At 39.8% G+C, this 21,043-nt stretch overlaps 1 protein-coding gene across 2 annotated transcripts in view; it reads right to left on the bottom strand.

The window, feature by feature from the left end:
• The window catches only part of Glrb (glycine receptor, beta), a 73,620-nt gene extending 63,637 nt beyond the window's left edge, over positions 1-9,983 (bottom strand). The window contains exons 1-2 of one of the 2 annotated variants that reach the window (XM_087616418.1): positions 9,500-9,850; positions 8,367-8,517 (exon numbers count right to left, since the gene is read on the bottom strand). In XM_087616418.1, the coding sequence (XP_087472544.1) occupies positions 8,367-8,488 (122 nt within the window). In that variant the 5' untranslated portion in view covers positions 8,489-8,517; positions 9,500-9,850. 2 annotated transcript variants of the gene reach the window in all.
• Between the last annotated feature and the right edge of the window lie 11,060 nt (positions 9,984-21,043).

Below are 21,043 nucleotides of genomic sequence, written 5' to 3' on the forward strand. Positions count from 1 at the left end.
TGTTGGAAATTATGTCACTGACTGTAAGACTATCAAGAAAAGATTGAAAACAGTATGCTGAGATGTATAACAATAAGGCGAGTCACCAGGAAAATACCATGACAAATCTGTTGACAATGGTGGTAAGAGGAGAGGCATTGAAACGAAACCTGAATATGACGATAGAGGAGATTGCTTCAAAGGGAAGAGGCATCTCCCACTTGAGCTTCACACCTGACTGACTGGAGTAACAGGGATGCCAATTTGAAAAGCTGAAGAATTGTTTGGAAGGACAAGATCATTAATTTAAGTGATCGCAAAATAACAGTATGCCAGCAAAGAGAAATTGCAAAATAGATAGTAGGAAAATACAGAACCAAACACTAGAAGAAGAAAATGGAAAAACCTGGCCTAAGTGTACAATGATGACAGACAATCTCCATGTGCATCCAATTTTTACATGAGTCATATCTTTTTCAGACGTCTCTCATCTTTGGCCAACTTTTTCATCTTGAACATTACTACAAGAAAGTACAACTAAGCACAACCTCAACTGGAACTAAATAAAGACCCATCTACTCTGCTAATGAAAATTAGATAAAAGAAACTAGAGAGACTAATGACTGCCATAATTTGCATAAACATGATGGCTTTTGTTGTTCGTTGTAAATTTTCCTCTCACCAATACACACAACTGACGTGCATATATTCTAGCATTAAATGTTAAAAGAAACAAAAATTCTCAGGGAGGCTATCAAGTGCATTTATACTTATACATAATAATTTAGGTTATGAGGAAATTTATAGAAATATCTCCCACTCTTTTCCAGTGTGGGCACAAGAGCAAAAGTAAACCTGAGTTACTTACGTCATGGTTTTCATACTAGAGTGTCAAGGGTTGGAGAACACGTAGAGGACATGGTAAACATGGGCTGACATGATTGCACCGCTACAGGTAGAGCTACCTCAGTCTCTACAGGCTTCATATGAAACTCCTCAGAGGGAAGACATAATATGGGCCAGAAAAGGAAGAAAAGATTATGTAGGAAACACTTAGATCAAAACTCTGAGAATAGCACCAAGTATTTTACAAGATGGTGGCACCCCTGCTGTGTCCTGATACCAGACCTTGCCCATGGCAGAAGTGAGCACCCGTGTGTACCTAGAAAAGTCCTGGGATCTGGCAGCCTGTATCAGTCTTGTGCAGGGGCTAAATGGGTTGAGAAGACAAGATGAGGCTCCAAAGCTATACAGAAACCTAGGCTCCAAGCACCTCAGTCGACGCTGGCCTCCAAAACACCTGAACACGTGAGCCATGTACTCCAGCAAAAGTGGACCCTTCCAGTGATCATGTCTCCCACGAGGAGGATCTCCTATTCTGACTCTGGTGACCACTGGTGACCATCCAGCACCCTCACTGTCCTGGATAAGTACAACTGAAGCCACAAATAGTTAATATCCAGCACTCTTGAGTAATAATATGGTTCTTAAGAATCTGATACAGTGTCAACACCCACAAACTATCCTTCTCCAACAGCGTTGGACATATCGTGGTGCCTTGTTGTGCCAGCAGTCTGACATTCAGCTTACTTCCTACTGTTTCTACCCACAGTCTCTGAATGGACCCTGCCTCCAAGTATTGGTTTTGTCATATACAGCAACATTTTTGATTGTTATATATGTTTTCTGTTAGTTGCCCCACATCTGTAATGTTTGCATAATAAACCATGCATTTGAAAAACACATACTACATGCTTGTCTCCGACATATGCAGCATGTTCAAGAAGTTCTCTAATACACTTCATAAACACACTACTTCAACTTAAAATTATCAGTTGCCAGATCAGATGGTTGGAATGCAGAGACCTCATTATAAGAAGGAGCACCTGTAGTTCAGAAATGGCAAAACTAGTGATACATACCAGGATGCTGCCCAGGCAAGATCAAGGAAAAGGAATGGCCATTTCTCCCGTGACTGAAAACTGAGATGCAAATCAATGTTCCTCTGTTTTTGAAATTGTATTTTTATTGTTGGTATTGTTAAATATATTTCAGTTCTGGTTTTTATAATATGCAAATACAAACCCATAATCACAAGGCTTCTGACTATGGAAGTGTTGATCATTTGCATCTGTCCCCCGCAGTCATTTCTGAGGAGGTATGGTTGGTCGACTTATCTTTTCCTACAGGATTAGGTCAGAAAGCTTTTTCTGGGCTTGAAGGAGATTTAAATAAAACTGGATATGAAATTTCAGAGGATAATTATAGCGTTTTGTTTTCTTTTGCTTGCTGGGTTTGGATTTTTGAGACAGTGCCATTCTATGTATTTCTGTGTGACTGGAATTCACTATGTAGATCAGGCTGGCCATGAATTCACAGAGTTCCTCCTGTCCCTTCCTCCTGAGTACTGGGATTAATGGCATGACCAAGTCTGTCCTAAACAGAAATTATGTTAAGGAAGGTCACCAAATCCTTATTACTCACTTAAGACCAAGGCATATGTATTTTATACACTAGAACCTTCCAAGTCAATCCACCAAAAACAATAAAGGCAGATCTGCCTAATTGGAGCCAGATAAAATTTAAATTTGTAGAATGATGACTCCATTTTCTCTTATTATTAGGTAATCAAATACAATGTCAGGTTCACAGAAATTTTAAAAATCTCACAAATTGAAATGTCCTTAAACACAATATATGATCTACCTAACTACTCATTTTCAAATCCCCTAACATAGGCCAGCCAAACAAATTTCCCATACCACAGTGGCTCTAATGACAATACCCTGACCCAGTCACTTATATGTCATCTGATCTCTAGTAAACCTTCTTAAGTTGAAGCCAAAAGTCTCGCTCCATATAGCCTTTATTCATCAGCCTGGCTTTAAGCTGATGCCAAGCCGTAAAGTCTAGTTTCTTATTGTAAAGTCCAGTTTCTTATTCGTATCACAGATTTACAAACGCTTGCAAACACCCTTGAATTATGTCAGTTCCTTTAGCACGTTCTAGTACGAAAAGATCTTAATTGCTTCTACTATTACTTCTCTGTCCTGGGAATACTTACCGTATGGTAAAAAGCAGTAAAAAGCAGAAATGCCCATAAACTTTGCTTTGAACATGTAAATAAACACTATACATGTATACATGCATACGTTTGTATCAATATGATGACACCATCAAGCATTTTCCAAATACTCTATTTACTGTGGTTGCATAAATAGCAGGTGAACAAATTTCCCTATCTAATTAGGTCTTTGTCCATCACTTTATTTTTATTTTGTTATTATTATCATAAAAATGGGTTTCACTGTGACATTTTTCTATCTGTATATCATTGTATTCATCCAAGTATACATATTCATCCAAGTATACACTCTTGTCAGCCCCCTATCCTCCTGCAAGATAGAACCACTTCACATTCCTTGCCATGAATAGATAGATAGATAGATAGATAGATAGATAGATAGATTTATTGATAGATCAATATATATGGATTTATGTATATACATGTAGTATATACATAAATATGTATAAATGTGTATTATATGTATATGCATGTGTATATGCATATAGTGTATAAATGTGTATTATATGTATATGCATATGTATATGCATATAGTGTGTGTATATATATATTACTATATCTATATATATGGATATATACTGCATATAATATTTAGTATGAAATTCTTATTTTCTGGGTCTTAGTCTTTTAATTCAGGGTTATACTGTACCCCAATTGTACCTCAAATTATATTTTCCAATGTTACAAATTTCAGTTTGTGAGTTTTTGTTTTCTTTAATATTTCCTTTTAATAGCTGATAAAATGTTGAATATGATGAAGCCAAAATTCCACCCCTATCAAACATAACCAGGGATAAAAATATTCCACTCATTAGTCTAGTTGTGAATAAATCTAGTTGTCCATATGCTAAGACCATGTCAACTGCTGTAAAATCCAGACATAGTAGAAACAAACAAAGGCTTTTAGATTTCCCTTCACCTGATGTATATTTTGTGCCAGGCATTCTGTGGATTCTTGGTAATGAGTCAAGTAAGCATGTTCTCTCATGAGTTTACAAAGAGCTGGAGAAGCTCCAGGAACAATCATGACCATGAATATAAAGACAATTGTACAAATGGAGAATGTGATTATCAAAATCAGTCTGGCAAAATGAGGAAAGAGATCAGGATCCCTTCACTACAGATATTACAGCATAGTGCCAGCCTACACACACACAAACACACACACACACACACACACACACACACACACACACACACACACACACACCATGGGCTCTCAGTAGAGGTCATGGTTTTACATTTGAGTTGATTTTGACATCATTATGGAACTGTCAGTTTAAAATGCTGAATGGAAAGGACACATGCATCAGTGTTTGTAAAGGTCTAGGCATACAGACTGAGGTTCAATAGTGAAAAGTGATAGTTACTGCTGTGAATTTCAAGCCGAGCCTTGAGGTGGGAGTTAACTAACACAGACAGAGAACCCTGGTGCTTTAACTATTGAGAAGAAGCTGGTGGAGATGGGAAAAGACATGTGGGCACTGGGTGATCCAGACTGGAATGGAGAAGATACTGATGAAGATGTCGGACTCTAGCCATTGAAGATCTTCTGTGTATAGACAAGAAATGTCAGCCATATCCAAAAAGCCATGGAATTCCTGCAAGGCATCTCAACGTTGGAATGACCTTATTAGAAGCAAGATCTGAGGGGAAAATACCAAACCAAACCAAACCAAACCAAAACAACAACAAAAACTGTAGAATCTGTGTGGAGCAGAAATAGCCAGGAAAAAAAAGTGGTGTCCCAAGAGCACAGTGGGATAGACCTATGGCTCCAGCCACCTATGTAGCAGAGGATGGCCTTGTAGGGCATCAGTGGGAGGAGAGGCCCTTGGTCCTGTCAAGGCTCAATTTCCCAGTGTAGGGGAATGCTAGGGTGGGGAGGTGGGAGGAAGGGGGGTGGGTGGGCGGGGAAGCACACTTATAGAAGCAGGGGGAGAAGAGATGGGATGGGGGTTCTGGAGGGGAAAGTGGGAAAAGCGATAACATTTGAAATGTAAAAAAAATCCAATAAAAATAACAAGTATGGAAAAAAATAAAAGGAAAAAGAAAAAAGAAAAAAATCAAACTTCCATTCACCAAAATTGAGTTTAAAACTCAAGTCTTCTGAAATTGATTATAAAATGCCATCTTTGAAATGATCATTCCAGAGGAAGAAACATTAGTGGCAATCTTTATTTATTTACTATATAAACAAAGCCAATTAAGAGAAATAAAAAAAAAGAAGTGGTGGTGAAGTTAAAACAGAAGTAAAAGGAAAAGTATTACAGATTGTAGAGAAAATAATTCAAACAATGTCTGTAAAGAGGTGAACGTGGCAGGACTCCAGAGGTGGCAAAGAAGAGCTACTGAGATGCTGAGTCCTGGTGCTGACACTGAAAGGCTGACACAGGAAGGGTAGACCAAGAGCGATCCGCCCAACCTATCCAAGGATGGCAAAGGTGATGGTGTGGTCGTTTGCTGGCAAAGGGCCGCTGTGTTAGGAGTCTTGTGGAGGAGGTCTGAGAGCAGTTTTTGCATGTTGAGTTTCACTTTGGAACAGGATGGGACAGGCCGGATGAAGGGTGTTACCCTCAACCCAAGTCTGAACTAGACATGAAGTTCGGGGACTTTATGTTATGCTTCATGTATGGTGAGTGAGCAGCTAGCTATATACACAGGTATAGGTGAACTCTTACCGGCAGAATGGAAAAATCACACAGTCATCTCTCCCGCCCCTGTCCTGTATTTTAAAATGTGCATTCTCATAACATAGGGGGGAAACTACTGTTCTAGTGGAAAAACAAAGAGTTAACTCTGGTTCACTGCAAATATATTAGCTAGGCTTATAGGCTCCCATGGCTGCTCATGCCACTTCTGAAGTGTTCAAAAGTTCACCAGGCAAGAATCCCAAGATATTATGCATTCATTTTCTATCCTCAATTTCTGAGATTTCTAATTCCAACTCTGCTAATCAATACATGAAATAAATTCACACAAAATAGATAGTTTAGATTTTAAACTACAAATAACTGTATATGTTTACAGCACATTACCTTGGCTGAGATTCTAACCTGAGTTTTTAAGAGAACTTTCCTATAAGAGACCAAATTCCGACCAGAGAAAACACTTCTGAATTTCTTATGCTCTTAGTCTTAAGGCTGATTTTCATTTATTTTACCTCAGTTTTGTTTTTTAGGTTCAGTCTCACTGTGCAAACCAGGATGGCAAGGAACTCGCAATCTTCCTACCTAGTGCTGGGATTATAGAATTATAGTCCTATGGCAAGAGATACTTACTTAGGAAGTGAATCCAGCCCAAAATATACAAGTGCAATTTACCATGGCACATTTCTCTATCTATTTTAATGATCATCTATGCACGTGCATGTGTGTCATAGAAAGCATGTGTTTGTTAGGGGACCTCTGTAGAAACTGATTCTCTCCTTCCACTGTATGCCTTCCAGCAATCAAACTCAGCAGAACACATTTACCTCATGAGGGCTAATCTCAGCCCTAGTTACACATTGATAAGGCAGATGTTTGACAGGATTACTACAGTGGTCAACGAAACTTTACTTAGTCTCATAAAAAAAATGGCAGAAACTAGCAAAGATGGATTTTCAACTCATTATATAACTTCATAAAGTATGGTGACAAGAGATCAACAGGCATAGGTGGCATATTACCAAACCTCACAATTTTCACATTCTCCAAGAAAACTATTATCTTACCCTAACTTAAAAAAATCTCTCTTAAATAACCATAGACACCATATATATTGACCATTTATATATGTTGGGCAATTTAGTAGTGCAGTTGCAGAAAAGAACAAGTGTCCTCTAAATACTACTGTAAGGAGGTAACAAGATTTGCTGTTATGATCTTTAAACAATATGACCTTTGATATTGTCAGGGAAGTATGGCAGAGGCTTGACCACAAGGAAACAACCAGAACATCACTTACTTGGAAAAAAAGCATGACTGGTCCATACTTACCATGACCACACCCAACCACCATGATTATAAGGCAATATACCAGCTTGTATCAACAAAAAGTATTTACAACTTAAAAATGTGTCTTGCACATGAGAAGGCCCAACATCATTTAGCTCCCTCAAGGGCTGATCTTCTGATTAGGACACAAAAATCGTAACACTGTGGAGTTCATGGTAGGCCTGTGCCTGCCCCTCACCCCTCAGCAGATGCCTAATGATGCAGAGGAAGGGTATGCACAAAATTCAGGATAGCCTACACTTCATCCTGACATAAAACTGCTAAATAGATAGGCTGACAATGGTAAAGATGCCTCTGGATGGGATGTGAAACTTACTGAACGATAGATATTAGTCTTCATGTCACTGCCTTCAGACTTTTAAGCCCCTCACACCTCTAAAGTATCAACTGGAACGTATCAAATCTAAAATCCTTGATTTACAAACTTTTTCTTCATAAAAGACATTTTGTTTCTTACAGACATTTATAAAACTTCAATGGTTCATACATAAGTCATGAAGCTGGATTCAAATGGTGTCTGTGGTCAATATAATTTCTCACAACTGAAAAGTGGCCTGTATCAGCAAAGTAACTACATGTGTTGTTATCATTACCTAAAAACACATCATAATCTTTAGAAGTCCTTATATAGTGATTATCTGCTGTAACAGTTGGATATTTTCAGCTTTTATTGACCAGTAATATTAACCCTTCTTGGAAAAGACCCCGGACTGATATACTTTGACTTCTGGGAGACTGTAACTGGATTTTTTTTTTTACAAAAGTAATTCTATATTTTATCACACACTTTTTGAGGGATACATTAAATTCCTTTTGTAAGTCTTTTACAAAAAACAAAAAACAAAAAAACAAAAAACAAAAAATAAAACCTTCAGATTTTCCATTCAAATTTACTTACACCATGTGTATCAAGGCAAATATAATAGACCTCAAGATAATACTTATCTGGTTCTTAATGAATTCTCATTTCAGATTATTCTTAAATCTATCTTTTAAACTAGTATTTGCTCAAAGCATGGGCCCACCGCATCCAATTAAAACTTGCATACCAGGCATAGACAGCCATAATAACTTGTTTCACTTTTGCAAACCATTTGTAAAGGTGTATGTACAATGACCCGTTTACCACCAGGAAGGGGCCATCACATCCGAAACCTCTGTCTACTCTGATCTCTTGCGGGCAGGACATAATAGGTGCATCATCGCAAAAAGCGATGTGGGCGGGCACGTTAATAACCTGTCTGGTTCTCTAAGGAAAGCAGCCACACTGTTCTGCAGAAGGATATAAGATGTGAGGAACGTACGATGGGCACAAATACTGCTTCTTTTTCCCCTTCCCTTTCTTGGAAGACTTTTCCTTAGAACAAGCGTCTTCAAACAACAAGGACATTAAAATAAAAAAGGAGACTGCCAACGAAAACTTCATCTTGAAAACTGAAGGCACAGCCGCTCAATCTACAAGAGAAAACAAGAAGGAGTTCACAGTTAAGGAACATGTGACAAGCCTGTGACTTCTCTTTAAAGAGCTTCACCAAGGCTACCCAACTGGCAAGCGTATCTCAAATCCTACATCACTGAACGTTTAAGTGTCCTCTATATAGCAGGAAAGCGAGTTTAAACTCACGGTAAAACTCAGTTTAAATAAACAGATGGAGAAAACAAGATTCCAGTAAGAGGCAATTGGGGATTGTACAATTTCCAAATCTGGGTTATATGAAATTAGAATTTGGCATTAAATTGGAGGGTATTCCGAAATAGGTTCACACAGATACCTGTAAGGAACGCTCTGTTAAAATGGTTCACTCTGGCTAGAACATTTGATGTCAAATTTTAAAATCTATGTTGTGTGGATTTTTAGGCTTTTGTTTTTTTCAAAAACAACTAAAGGACTTAATTCAAAGTAAAGCTAAAGACATACACAGGAAGAGTAGCACGAAACAGCTTCACACTCTAAACCCACTGCTTACAAACTATCGTTACATTTGCATGCTACTTTGTACCCTGAAAACGCCATGCAGTAACGTACGTTGGCTTGTTAGTTTTCCATTCATGTGGGAACTCAAAAAAAGATAGTTCTGAGTAATAGTAAAGAAACAAAACTGCAAGTGAGCTTCAGATAATGTTCCTACCTACAAATTATCATCACTGTATGCCCAGAAGAGAATATCTATGCCAGAGTACAATAAACACTAAAGCAACCACCAAGCATTTACTGACCGCGGAATAGTTAAAAAAAACCTCTTTTGCGTGCTTGTTTTCAGACCATAAAATTGTTTTCTGCAATCTGAGACCGAAACACCCAATTCCCATCCCACTCTTGTATCTGCAACGCCAGTGCCCTGTTTTTACCCCCCCTTCAGGTTTACCCCACATTTATCTTCTACACCCCCAAAGCAGGCCCAAAGGGCATGTCACTGGGTCTTTTATTCGCAGCCACCTCTGTCCCTGGGGATGAGAGTCCCAGCACTGCAGTAAGGCTGACCCCCTTGGCTCACAGCCCCCTGTCCTCAGGAAAGATGCTGGCCGCTACAGCTAGGCTCCGGCGACCCTTGTCCCCAAGGCTCAGTGGCTTTCCAGTGCGGCCGGCCGCTGAAGGGCTAGGTGAGCCCTTCCACAGCACTCCAGGGCCCTCAGCGTCTCGGGTCCCCCTCCCCGGCCCCGGCCCCCGCGGGCATCGGACACTGCGTCTTGCACCGAGCCCGCCTCGGGCCCCAGCTCGCCCCAGCTCGGCCCCGCCGCAGTGCGCAGACCCGGAGCCCGCGCTGTGCTGAGCTCGCCGCCAGGCCTTACCGCACGCGCCCCGCAGCCCTCCGCCGAGGTGACGGCGGCGCAGGTGGCGGGCGCAGAGGCAGCTGTGACCCTCGAGTCCCGCCGCCGCCCGCGCCTCCGCCGCCACCGCCGCCGCCGAGCTTGACGCGTCTGCTCCGCCCCCGAGCGTGCGCCGTGGCGCGCCGCGGACAACTGCGGGGACCACGGGCGGAGGTCGCCACCGAAAGGGACAAGACACCTCACGGTGTTGGTTGGGAGTGGGGTAAGGGAGGAGGGATGGACCTTAGAGCTCTTTGCGGGGGGCACCATCACAGGACCCTAAGGGGAGACTGCTAGGAGAAAAAGAGCTAAAATAAAGGAACAGGGCTCAAGGGGAGGCTTGTGACACCAGTATATGATGTGGGACAGAGGTTGGCCTTCCTGAACCAAACTGGACCAGGTTCCTATGGTTTCATCATCTCCTTCTCTTGCCGGCTTCTAACTTAATGTCAGAATGATACTTCCGATTTCTGAAGTCTGGCCTCTCTATGCAGGCTTCATCTGGTCAGAATCCTTCCAGTAGTACAGTGCAAGGAATGCTGCTCCTAACATTGGTTGCACAATTGACATTGTACACAACAGGCACCCTTCATTCGCTGGGATCACGGAGTCTCTACTGACAATTGCACATCCTTCTCAATTTTATAGACAGCGAAATTGAAATTCGTGCCAGTAAGAGATTCGTTTGGGGGTTACAGATCTTAGAAAGGATTTAGCAGAAATGCACAATGATTTTGCACAGTCCTACTTGGTTTTTGCCTCTTGGTACTAAACTACTCTAGCTTTCCTTTCCATAGTTAGGAAACAACTTCCTTTTAAATTTAAGCGCCCTGCCCATTCCTATAAGAGCCCACAGGAGTTCCCTCCCCTTCACTCAACTTCCCTTACTGTGGGGAAAGTTGATGCCGCATTGATGCTGTCCTAATAAAGGCAGTTTTGTCTGCTGAGATTAGACTGTGTGCTTTGGATGTAGGGCTCCTTGATTAGAGACATGGTTTGTGCCCTTTCCCTGTCTCTTTCCCTGTTCTCCCACTGTGTGTGTGTGTGTGTGTGTGTGTGTGTGTGTGTGTGTGTGTGTGTATGTGTGTGTGTGTGTGTGTGTGTGTGTGTGTGTGTGTGTGTGTGTGTGTGTGTGTGTGTTGAAATGTGAATCTCCTATGTGGCCCAGGCTGCCTGGCCTGGAAGTCCAGATGCTCTTGCATTGTCAGGCTACTGTTGGAACACTATTACACCTGTGTCCCCATGCCACCTGATAGTAACTCCAAAGGGAAGCCTAACTGATTAGAAATCAAGTGAGCATGGCCCAGCATTGTTTGTAGAAGTGCAGATGTGTCCACTAATACATGTATAGACCTGTCCCATGGGAGAGGAACATTCCTTGCACCCAGCCATCATCTTTCAGTTCCACAAAGCTTTCTGCTTCACAAGGGCAGTGATAACTAGGAAGCAAACATTATTTACAGCGCTAAGTCATGGCTGCCTTGTTTTAAGGCTTCACTAAATAGAACAGCACACCTTAAATTGTTTCTAAATATGGCCATGCATTTTAAAGGCTTATACAGGATAGAAAGGCTTACTACACTATACCATGTAACACTTGGAGAAAAGATCAAAGAAGGAAGAAGAAGTGAGTATTGAAACTGAGTAAAACCTAACTTTTACTCAGGGGAGTCTGAGTAATGAAATAGACTCAGCTCTTATCCAGTCATGTTTGTACGCATGCTCAAAATCTCCACAACCAGTTTGGTTTTCCTGCTAAAGGTGTGAATACACACACATATGAAGTATTATAAAAGGTATGCCCTGGCTTCAGAAAACTAGAAGTCCTGCTGCTTAAGCGGTCATGTTCCAGTCCCTCAGATGTTATGGGTCGGCCACTTCCATAACTCAGAGAGAACTGCTTGTTGAGACATTTCTCAAGCTACACTGCTTTCTTTGCCCAAGGAAGCAGTTGCTGACACACAAGAAAAGACAATCACAAATTACTCAAGACTGTCTTGCACCACACGTGTACCCTTCGCAGCTCCATCAACATCCTTACACTGAAGAACCCTGCCCATCCCTGTAAGAGCCCACAGGAGTTCCCTCCCCTTGACACACACTTCCCTTCCTGTGAGGAAAGGTGACACTCCTTGTTGCTGTCCTAATAGGTGCAGTTTTGTCTGCTGAGGTCAAACTTTCATCTCTTTCCCGCCTTTTGTTTCTGTATTCTGCACTCCACAATCTAAAAGTTACAAAGGAAAAAGAGACTTTATTAAAATGTACCAAGGAGTTGTGGTGGATTTGTGGAGGATTTGTACCCAAATCTTAGGGAACAGAGTTAATGGTCTTGCATGAGTATAGTTACACTCACAATTTTGAATATTTTCTATGAAAAAGATCATCGTATAGTAACATGGTTGTTGAGTGTGATATTGTGAAAGAATAATCTTCTAAATCAGTGTCAGAATATAGTTAATTTTTCATAATTTGTCAAGTGTTTATTTGCCTTTCTAGATTTTTCTTTCTCCATTCCTGATCTACACATTTTTAAATACTGTGTTGATTTTTAAATTTTCCTCATGTGACTAGACTTCTCTCCAGAACTTTAGACACTAAATATCCAAATGCTTTCTCAACATCAAAACTTTCCTATGTTTTATATCTATGTGTATGCATGTGTATAATGTATATGCAGTATCGATTGTTTTTATCATTGCTGTGAATAAATATTCAATAAGAAATGACTTAAGGGAAATGACGTATTTGCTTACAGTCCTGGGGATATAGTCGATCATGGTGGGGAAGGCTTGGTGGTACTAATGCCAGGCAAATGGTCATATTGCATCGAAAGTCAGGAAGCAGGGGTCTATGAATGCTGGTCCCAAGCTTGCTTATTCCTGTGTATTAAGTTTAGTTGATAGCTCAGCCCTTGTAATGGACCCAAATTAGGGTCCTTTTTCTCACCCAGGTTACCATAGTGTGAAGACACCCTCATACATAAGCATGCCCAGATATTTGTCTCCTAGGTAAATTTACAGCCTTTCAAGATGGCAGTTACTGCTAACCATTGCATATGCTGGCCTCAACATGTTAAGAGCATGTTTTCTCTAAAATGGGTTGACCCACAGCAGCCCTCCTCTTCTTCACTGACAGAAACTGATTGTCTGTGATGGCAAGACTAAAAATTGTAAAGCTGTTCAAGTTTTCTCTTTTATTTTCTAACATCTACCATTAATGTAGAAATCTTGGAATCCAATTACTTTTGACCATATGTACTGCAACCACCCTAGAATGGGTCCCCATCAACTATCCCCAAGCTGTCCTTCAACAGTGATACACACACTTCGCTTCCTACTATTCTCCTGTTCTGAATCTTCTCAGCAGATGATCCAGCATATACTTGGAATGCATTTCATGTTGTATTATGTCACTCCTTAGCTCGAATCCCAGCAATGTGACCCCTGGACATTATGAACCAAAGTGCGTACATTTGCCTGCATGATCTTCTACACCCCGACTCGCACCCACACACCCCTGTGACTCTGCTTCTGTACTACATCTCCCACTTTCTCTTTCTCAGCTGCTCTGATATTCTCCATCCTTGTCAGACCTTGGGTGTCTCCAATTGTTCCCTGTAATAAAAGTAATCTTCCCTCAGAAAGCCATGTATTTATACTTTAATACCATTGTCTCTTTTCTCAGATATCAACATCTCATGGAGATTCATTAAATATTATTTAAAAGTTCAACATCTTCCTCCATCCAAGGATTTCTAATAACTTTTAAGGATTTCTGATAACTTTTAAGGATAACTTTAGACTTCCTTCTTTTTCTTTCTCATGGTATTTGTTACATTCTAGTATACTGTCAATGTTAATATAACATTCTAAGATACTATGAATAGACTACTCTTCTTGTGTTTTCCCCTCGGATTGGGTCCTAAGCTCAGTGACAGCAGGAGCTTCTCTGACTTTTTAATCTACTGATATTGCTCAAACAAAATGCAAATGACAATACATAATTTGGAGAATTGCTCCAGTACCAAACAGATTAATTAATGTTATATATTTGAAAAAAAAAGAGAGAGGAGAAGCCACACAGAATACCTTTCCCCATCTATGTTTATTTCTCTTTGCTTCATAGAATGATAGATGTGAGGTTGGGGGAACCCAGTTAGATATTACATTCTGCTGCTCTTGGTCTCATTTGTTTCCAACTAGCTGCAGATGTTTTGTAGGCCCATCTCAAAACCACCAACAGCAAGCACGTGCTCTACGTAGGTCGACCAGCCCTAAAATACGTCAATCTCATATTTCCTGGCCATGTAATTTAAATATATTCATTGATATCTTAAACTGAACACTGGAATAGGAGAGGTAATTATTATATCAATTGGCCTTTGAGAAAGGCACATTTTACTCATCCTTTTAAGTAGTTTCAGAACATAGAGAAAACATTAAGTTCGAATTCATTCGTTATTGTTCAGCTCTACCTGACTCATTCCATAATGAGAGCATGTGATAGAGTCACCATTTGTGACATTTTTTATCCATTACAGTGCATTTGGCATTAGAATCATCAAATAATAGCAAAAAAAAAAGGATATCCAGCTGCTTGAGATGTGTTTTTCATGAACCATCATTTTCTAAAATTTATGAAAATTAAAGACAGAAGTATAAATGTAAAGGAGAAGATTACAAGTGATGAAGTTGGGAGCACTGGGCCTGTTGGCCTCTGTTAAGCACTATTCATAAGCTGTAAAGGAAAGCAAGAGACAATGAATGGCCAGCCTTATTAAAACAGTGAGAATAGTATTTGGTAATCCATGGTCACTTCCACATACTCTCCTGACACAGCAGATTATACTTAGCCTACTCTCCAATCATATAATTAACTTTTGAAGCTCACTTTCAAATAAGAGGTGCATTTTCTTAATCCCATACTAATTGCAAAACATACCTTTAGTGTTGTACATTAAAAACTTCACTATTTATTATTAATTATTTTTTATCTCAAACCTGGGGCCAGAAAGGGAAATTAAATTAACCAAAGTAATAGAGCAAGAAAGAAAATGAGAATGTTACTTCAGAATTGATGTCTGTTGCAATATCAAGACACTGGTTCTAGGGACTTCAGGTGTCACCCAGTGCTGCTCCTTCTGCTTCATCATATGAGGACCTCTGTTCAATCCCAAGAATGCTCCGCCCCAAATTGGTTCTAGTTACATGTAGAGAAAGCAAAGAAAACAGCTCAATATCTAGACAAAGATATGTTTATGTGCATCAGAAAAAGGGAAGCCAAGCAGGCTGTTATCTCAAGCTCCACCTGGAATTTAAGTATTAGCTAATATATTGGCAATATTTTTACTAAAATGTTTTGTGCTCAATGTAGGAATGATAATGGAAATTGCATAAATTAAATTTTCTTGTATATTGTTTAAGGTTGTATATAACTTACGATTCTTCATTATTGTGCAGTACGTTCAACTTATTATAACCTCAACAATTTTCTGAGATTCACATACATTCTGTGTTAATTTATAGATGAAGTTAAGAAGATATCATGCAATTTTTCCAAAGTCACTTTGCCAATAAATTATTTAGAGAAACATGTAACTACATATGTCTGATTGTGGAAACTGTGTCCTTAAAATATTTTCTATTTGACATCATCACATAATAAAATAGAAATGACATTCGAGGAAAACTTCATATTAATTATGATACTGCATCTACAAAATGAGTGAGATTTAAATGAATGAGACTTGCTTTTCAATATATATTCTGTCAACACTGAGGGCACTGCTTAGAACCAGCACGTGGCCCATCATAATATCTACTAACCCATGCTCATGCTCTGCCCACAGGGAAAAACAATCTATAGTTGATGATGTATGGACCTAAAATAATTTTCTGCGGTGTATCATTTTGTTGAAGTTCTCAGTACAATTGCATTTTCATGATACGATGCAGCGCTTAGGTAATTTAGGTATATGACCTAAACCCTTGGTGAAAATAAAAAAAAGAAACATCACCGTCTAGGTAAATGACATATTATTACTGTTTTTAAAATGAGCCTTAGGAAAAAATAGGCATATTGTTTATTCAATTTGGGAAGACTACTAACTTCAATGTAATTTTCTAACCTTTTGTTTGTTTGTCTAACATTTTGACCACAGTTTCTATTTCCTTCTCTCTTTCCATTCTTCCCCAGCCTCCCATCTACTCCTCCTCCATTTCTATCCAGAAAAGGGCAGGCCTCCCAAGGATATCAACCAGCTGTGGCCTATTAAGCTGCAATAAGACTAGGAGCCTCCTCTTCTATTAAGGCTTAGAGAAGCCAACCCAGTAGGACAAAGGGTCCCAAAGTCAGCCAACAGAGTAGAAACCGCCCCTGATCATACTATCAAGAATCCTACAAAAGACCAAACTGCACAACTGTAATATATGTTCAGAGGGCCATGTCAGTACCATGCAGTGTCCCTGGTTGGTGGTTCATGCAGTGTCCCTGGTGGTGGTTCATGCAGTGTCCCTGGTTGGTGGTTCAGTCTCTGTGAACCTTTATGGGCCCGGGTTAGTTGATTCTGTGGGTTTTCTTGTTGCAATCTTGGACCTTCTGGCTCCTACAATCCTTCCTTCCCCTCTTCCTCAGAATTCCTCAAGCTCTGCCCAATATTTAGTTGTGGATCTGTGGGATGATGTCACAGGTGAGGGCAGGTACAGGATGGAAGGAGGCCTGTCATTGGATGAGAAGGAAGGATGAGCAGGAGAAAAGTTTGAAGGAAGAGGAGCAGATGGGAACTGAAGGGAGGAGGAGAAGACAACATGAAGGCTGTCCTTAAAGATTCCATGCTATACCTTTACAGATTGTTATGAATGTTCTTAATGGATGGAGGTTTAAGTGGGCAATTATATCTTATCAATTGGATCAAAGGTTATTGTGTTGTGTGATCTTTCATGTAGTGATTAAAGTGTAAGAAAGTGTGCAGCGGCTAGAGACATTGGGCTGCCGTGAAAATGGGATGTGTGTTTCTGGCATGGAAACCTGCCTTAGGAACTAGATAGGTAGAGAGATTGATGCCAGGCTCAGAGAGCGGCCTTCAGCAGTATGATAGAAGATGGAGCAAAGCGGGTCAGAGGCTTTGCAGACTGAGTTTTAAGATATCTATCAGATATCTTGAGGCACTGTGGTGACAGACCTAGTAGGGGATAAAAGACATTTTATTTTTTATATTTTTACAGCAACAGTGGGTCTCTGCTTCTCTTTCCATCAGTTGCTGGGTGAAGTCTTTCTGATGACTATTGGGCTAGGCAATAATCTATGAATATAGAAGAATATCATTAGGAATCATTTCATTTCGTGGATTTTTTTCCATTTCTGTTCAGATCTATCCTAGATCTATGGTCTATCCAGTCTTGTCCTCCAGGCAGTGTCAGGATGGGATCCCTTTCTTAGCTTAGATTTCAACCTGGAACAGTCATTGGTTCCACTCCCACAATTTCTGCAACTCTGTTACCTCAGCACATCTTGCAGGCAGAAGAAATTGTAGGTTGAAAGTTTTGTGGCTAGGCTTGTTTCCCAACACCTCTGTTGGAAGTTGTTCAGTCTGTTGGAAGTTGTTCAGTTGGCCAGTTCAGGCTACACATCACCCTACTGCTAGGAGTCTTAGCTAGGGTCACCCTCATGGATTCCTGGGAGTTTTCATTGCACTAAGTTTCTAGCTTGTCCCAGAGATACCCTCCTGATTCCAGTTGTCTCTCCTACTATTCTGTCCCCCCATCCTCCCCAGCTTGATCCCTCCTCTTCCCCACCCTACCTTTCCAGACCCCTCTTCATGAGATATCCTATTTCCCTTTCACAAAGAGACTCATGTGTCCTCATTCTTTGTTACTTAGCTTCTCTGGGTCTGTATATTGTAACATGGTTGTCCTTTACTTTATAGCTAATATCCACTTATAAGTGAGTACATGTTTGTCTTTCTTGGTCCGGGTTACCTCAGTCAATATGGCCTTTCCACTTCCATCCATTTGCTGGCAAATTTCATTATTTTTAATAGCTGAGTAAAACTCCATTTTGTAAATGTACCACATTTTCTTTATCCACTCTTCAGTAGAGAGACATCTTGGTTGTTTCCAGTTTTTGGCCATTATGAATAAAGCTTCTACGAACATAGTTGAGCAAATATTCTTGTGGTATGGTGGAACATTTTTGGATATATTCCCAGGAGTTGTATAGATGGATCTTGAGGTAGAACTATTCCAAATTTTCGGAAATGCCATCATATTGATTTCCAAAGCAGCTGTACAAGTGTGAATTCCTGTTAGCAGTAGAGGAATGTTCCCTGACTCCACATCCTCGCCAGAATGAGGTATCATTTGTGGGTTTGATTTTAGCCATTCTCACAGGTATAAAATGAAATATCAGAGTTTTGATTTGTATTTCCCTGATAGCTAAAGATGTTGAATATTTCTTTAAATGATTCTTGGCCATTTGAGATTCCTTTGTTGAGAATTCTCTGTTTAGATCTGTACCCCATTTTTAATTGGATTTTTTGGTTTGTTGATGTCTAATTTCTTGAGTTTTTTAATATATTTTGGATGTCAGCTCTCTGTCAGGTGTGGAACTGGTAAAAAAAAAATCCCATTCTATAGGTTGCTATTTTATCCTTTGGATGATGTCCTTTGCCTTATGAAGCTTTTTGGTTTCATGAGGTACTATTTGTTGATATTACTGTTTGAATGATTGCTGTTCCATTCATAAACTTGTCTCCTGTACCAATGCATTCTAGACTACCCTTCACTTTTGTTTCTGTCAGGTTTAGTGTATCTGTTTTATGGCAAAGTCTTTGGTCCACTGGGAGTTGAGCTTTGTAGAGTGATAAATATGGATTTATTTGCATACTTTTACATGCTGATAAGCAATTAGACCAGAACTCCAATATAAATTATATCAAAAGTATATATTTTAGTCCAAACTCTGTATGTCCAGATGCCTTCCCTTCTATGAGGGACTGTATTCCCTAAAACTGTAAGCCAAAATAAGCTCTGTCTCCTTCCAGTTTCTACCTGATACATATTTAGTCACTTTGAGAGAGTAACTAATTCAGTCAGGAAAAATGATGCAGAGTAAATTATTCAGATAAAATGTAACACTCCACCATCTTGTAAAACACAATATTAGCACTTAGGATGATTGCTGTGGTAAAAATAAAGGAAAATGTTGTCTTTCATATTTTCTTTGTAAGACTTATATGATACTTACCAAGCCAATTTTTATCACATAAAGAGAAATCTCTCTTTAGAAAGTTTATGTTCTCAAAACTATCTATATTGAAATTCTATTTAATTGGAAATGAGACGGTCTTAGGGAAAAAGAACTTTGAATAGGAATTAGGTCCTAAAGGAATAGACTAATGAATTGGTTAATGACCTGATGGAGGAATTCCAGACAGCTCACCTGCCTCCTTAGTCTATCATGGCAGCACAAAAAAAAAAAAAAAAAGAAAGAAAGAAAGAAAAAAAAGAACACAGTCAAACCAGCATGGAACCCTTTACCCACCAAATCTGCCAACTGTTTCATGTTGAATTTCAGACTCTACCACTGTTAGGAAGAAACATGTTTTTAAGTCATTCAGTCTGGTACTTTTTTTTTAAATAGCAACTTGGGATATCAAGTGTTTGAAAATATTTGATGAAGAAATAATTTTTTAGATAGATAGATATATCTCATAAGTCAAAGATTCCATGAAAAATGACTAATGTCATACAGAAAATGTTTCTCTGGAAAAAAGGCCAAATTGTAAAAACGTAGTGCTGGAGGAAGAAAGGAGTGGTGAGGCAGAATCTATGTGTTCTAGGAGAACTGGATATGGTGTCTGTCTAGGCATCTTACATGTCCCACAATGTGAGGGGCAAATCTAAGTTAAGCATCAGTCATAAAAGGAAATAGAAAGTATTGAACTCCATAGATCTTCCAGAGAAATAGTAAATATCCAGTGAAAAATAAATTGGGTTTATTCTTCTGGAAAATGGAGTTGGCATCATTGCTAAATAACCTTAAAGTTCTGATTGACATGTAGCCAAATATAGATCTGAAAGTACTTCAGTGGCTGGGGCCAGTTCAGTGATAAACAATTGGCAAAAAGTTCATAAGTTCATAAGTTCATAAGGTAATGTGTTCCATTCCGGTACTAATAACACATACAGACACATACACACTAATAACACACACACACACACACACACACCCCTTCAGGCAATATAAGATGATTCTATTATTATTATTATTATTATTATTAATCATTTTATTTGTTTACATTTCAAAGGATATCCATCCCCCTTCCCAGTTTCTCCTCCTCAAACATTCCAAACAATGACTTCATGAAATTCACAGGCAAATGGTTGGAACTAGAAAATATCATGAGTGAGGTAACCCAGACACAAAAGAACATGCATGACATGTACTCACTGATAAGTGGATATTAGCCCCAAAGTACAGAATACCCAGGATATAACTCACAAGCCACATGAAGCTTAAGAAGCAGGGAGACTAAAGTGTGGATGCTTCAGTCCTACATAGAAGGAGAAACAAAATAATCAGAGGAGGTGGAGGGAGGGACCTGAGAGGGAGAGAGGAGGGGGAAGAGAAAAGGGGGAACAGGATCAGGTATTGGAAGGGACAGGAGAGAATTACAGAGGGTCGGGAAATGAAATAAAAATATGTAGCAGTGAGGGATGGGGAACTGGAGGTAACCACTAGAAAGTCCTAGATGCCCAGGAATCCAGAGGCTCAACGGAGATGACATTTGCTGAAATACGCAATAAAGTGGAGATAGAACCTGTAAAGACCCCCTCTAGTAGATTGTCATGGCCCCCTGTTGAGGGATGGGGCCAACTATTCATCTTAAATTTTTTAACCCAGAATAGTTCCTGGGCAGGGACAATAAATGGAGCAGACAATGAAGAAAAGGTCATCCAGAGACCACCCCATAGGGATGCATTCCATCTGTAGGCACTAAACCCATACACTATTGTTGATGCCAAGAAGCACATGCTAACAGCTTTCTCTTGAGACATTCTGCCAGTGTCTGACTAGAACAGATGCAGATACCCACAGCCAACCACTGGAGTGAGCCCGGAGACCCCAATGAAAGAGCTAGGGGAAGGACCAATGGAGTTGAAGAACAATATCA

Source organism: Rattus norvegicus, chromosome 2 (genome assembly GCF_021556685.1).
Source record: "Rattus norvegicus strain SHRSP/BbbUtx chromosome 2, alternate assembly SHRSP_T2T, whole genome shotgun sequence".
Classification (NCBI taxonomy): Eukaryota; Metazoa; Chordata; class Mammalia; order Rodentia; family Muridae; genus Rattus; species Rattus norvegicus.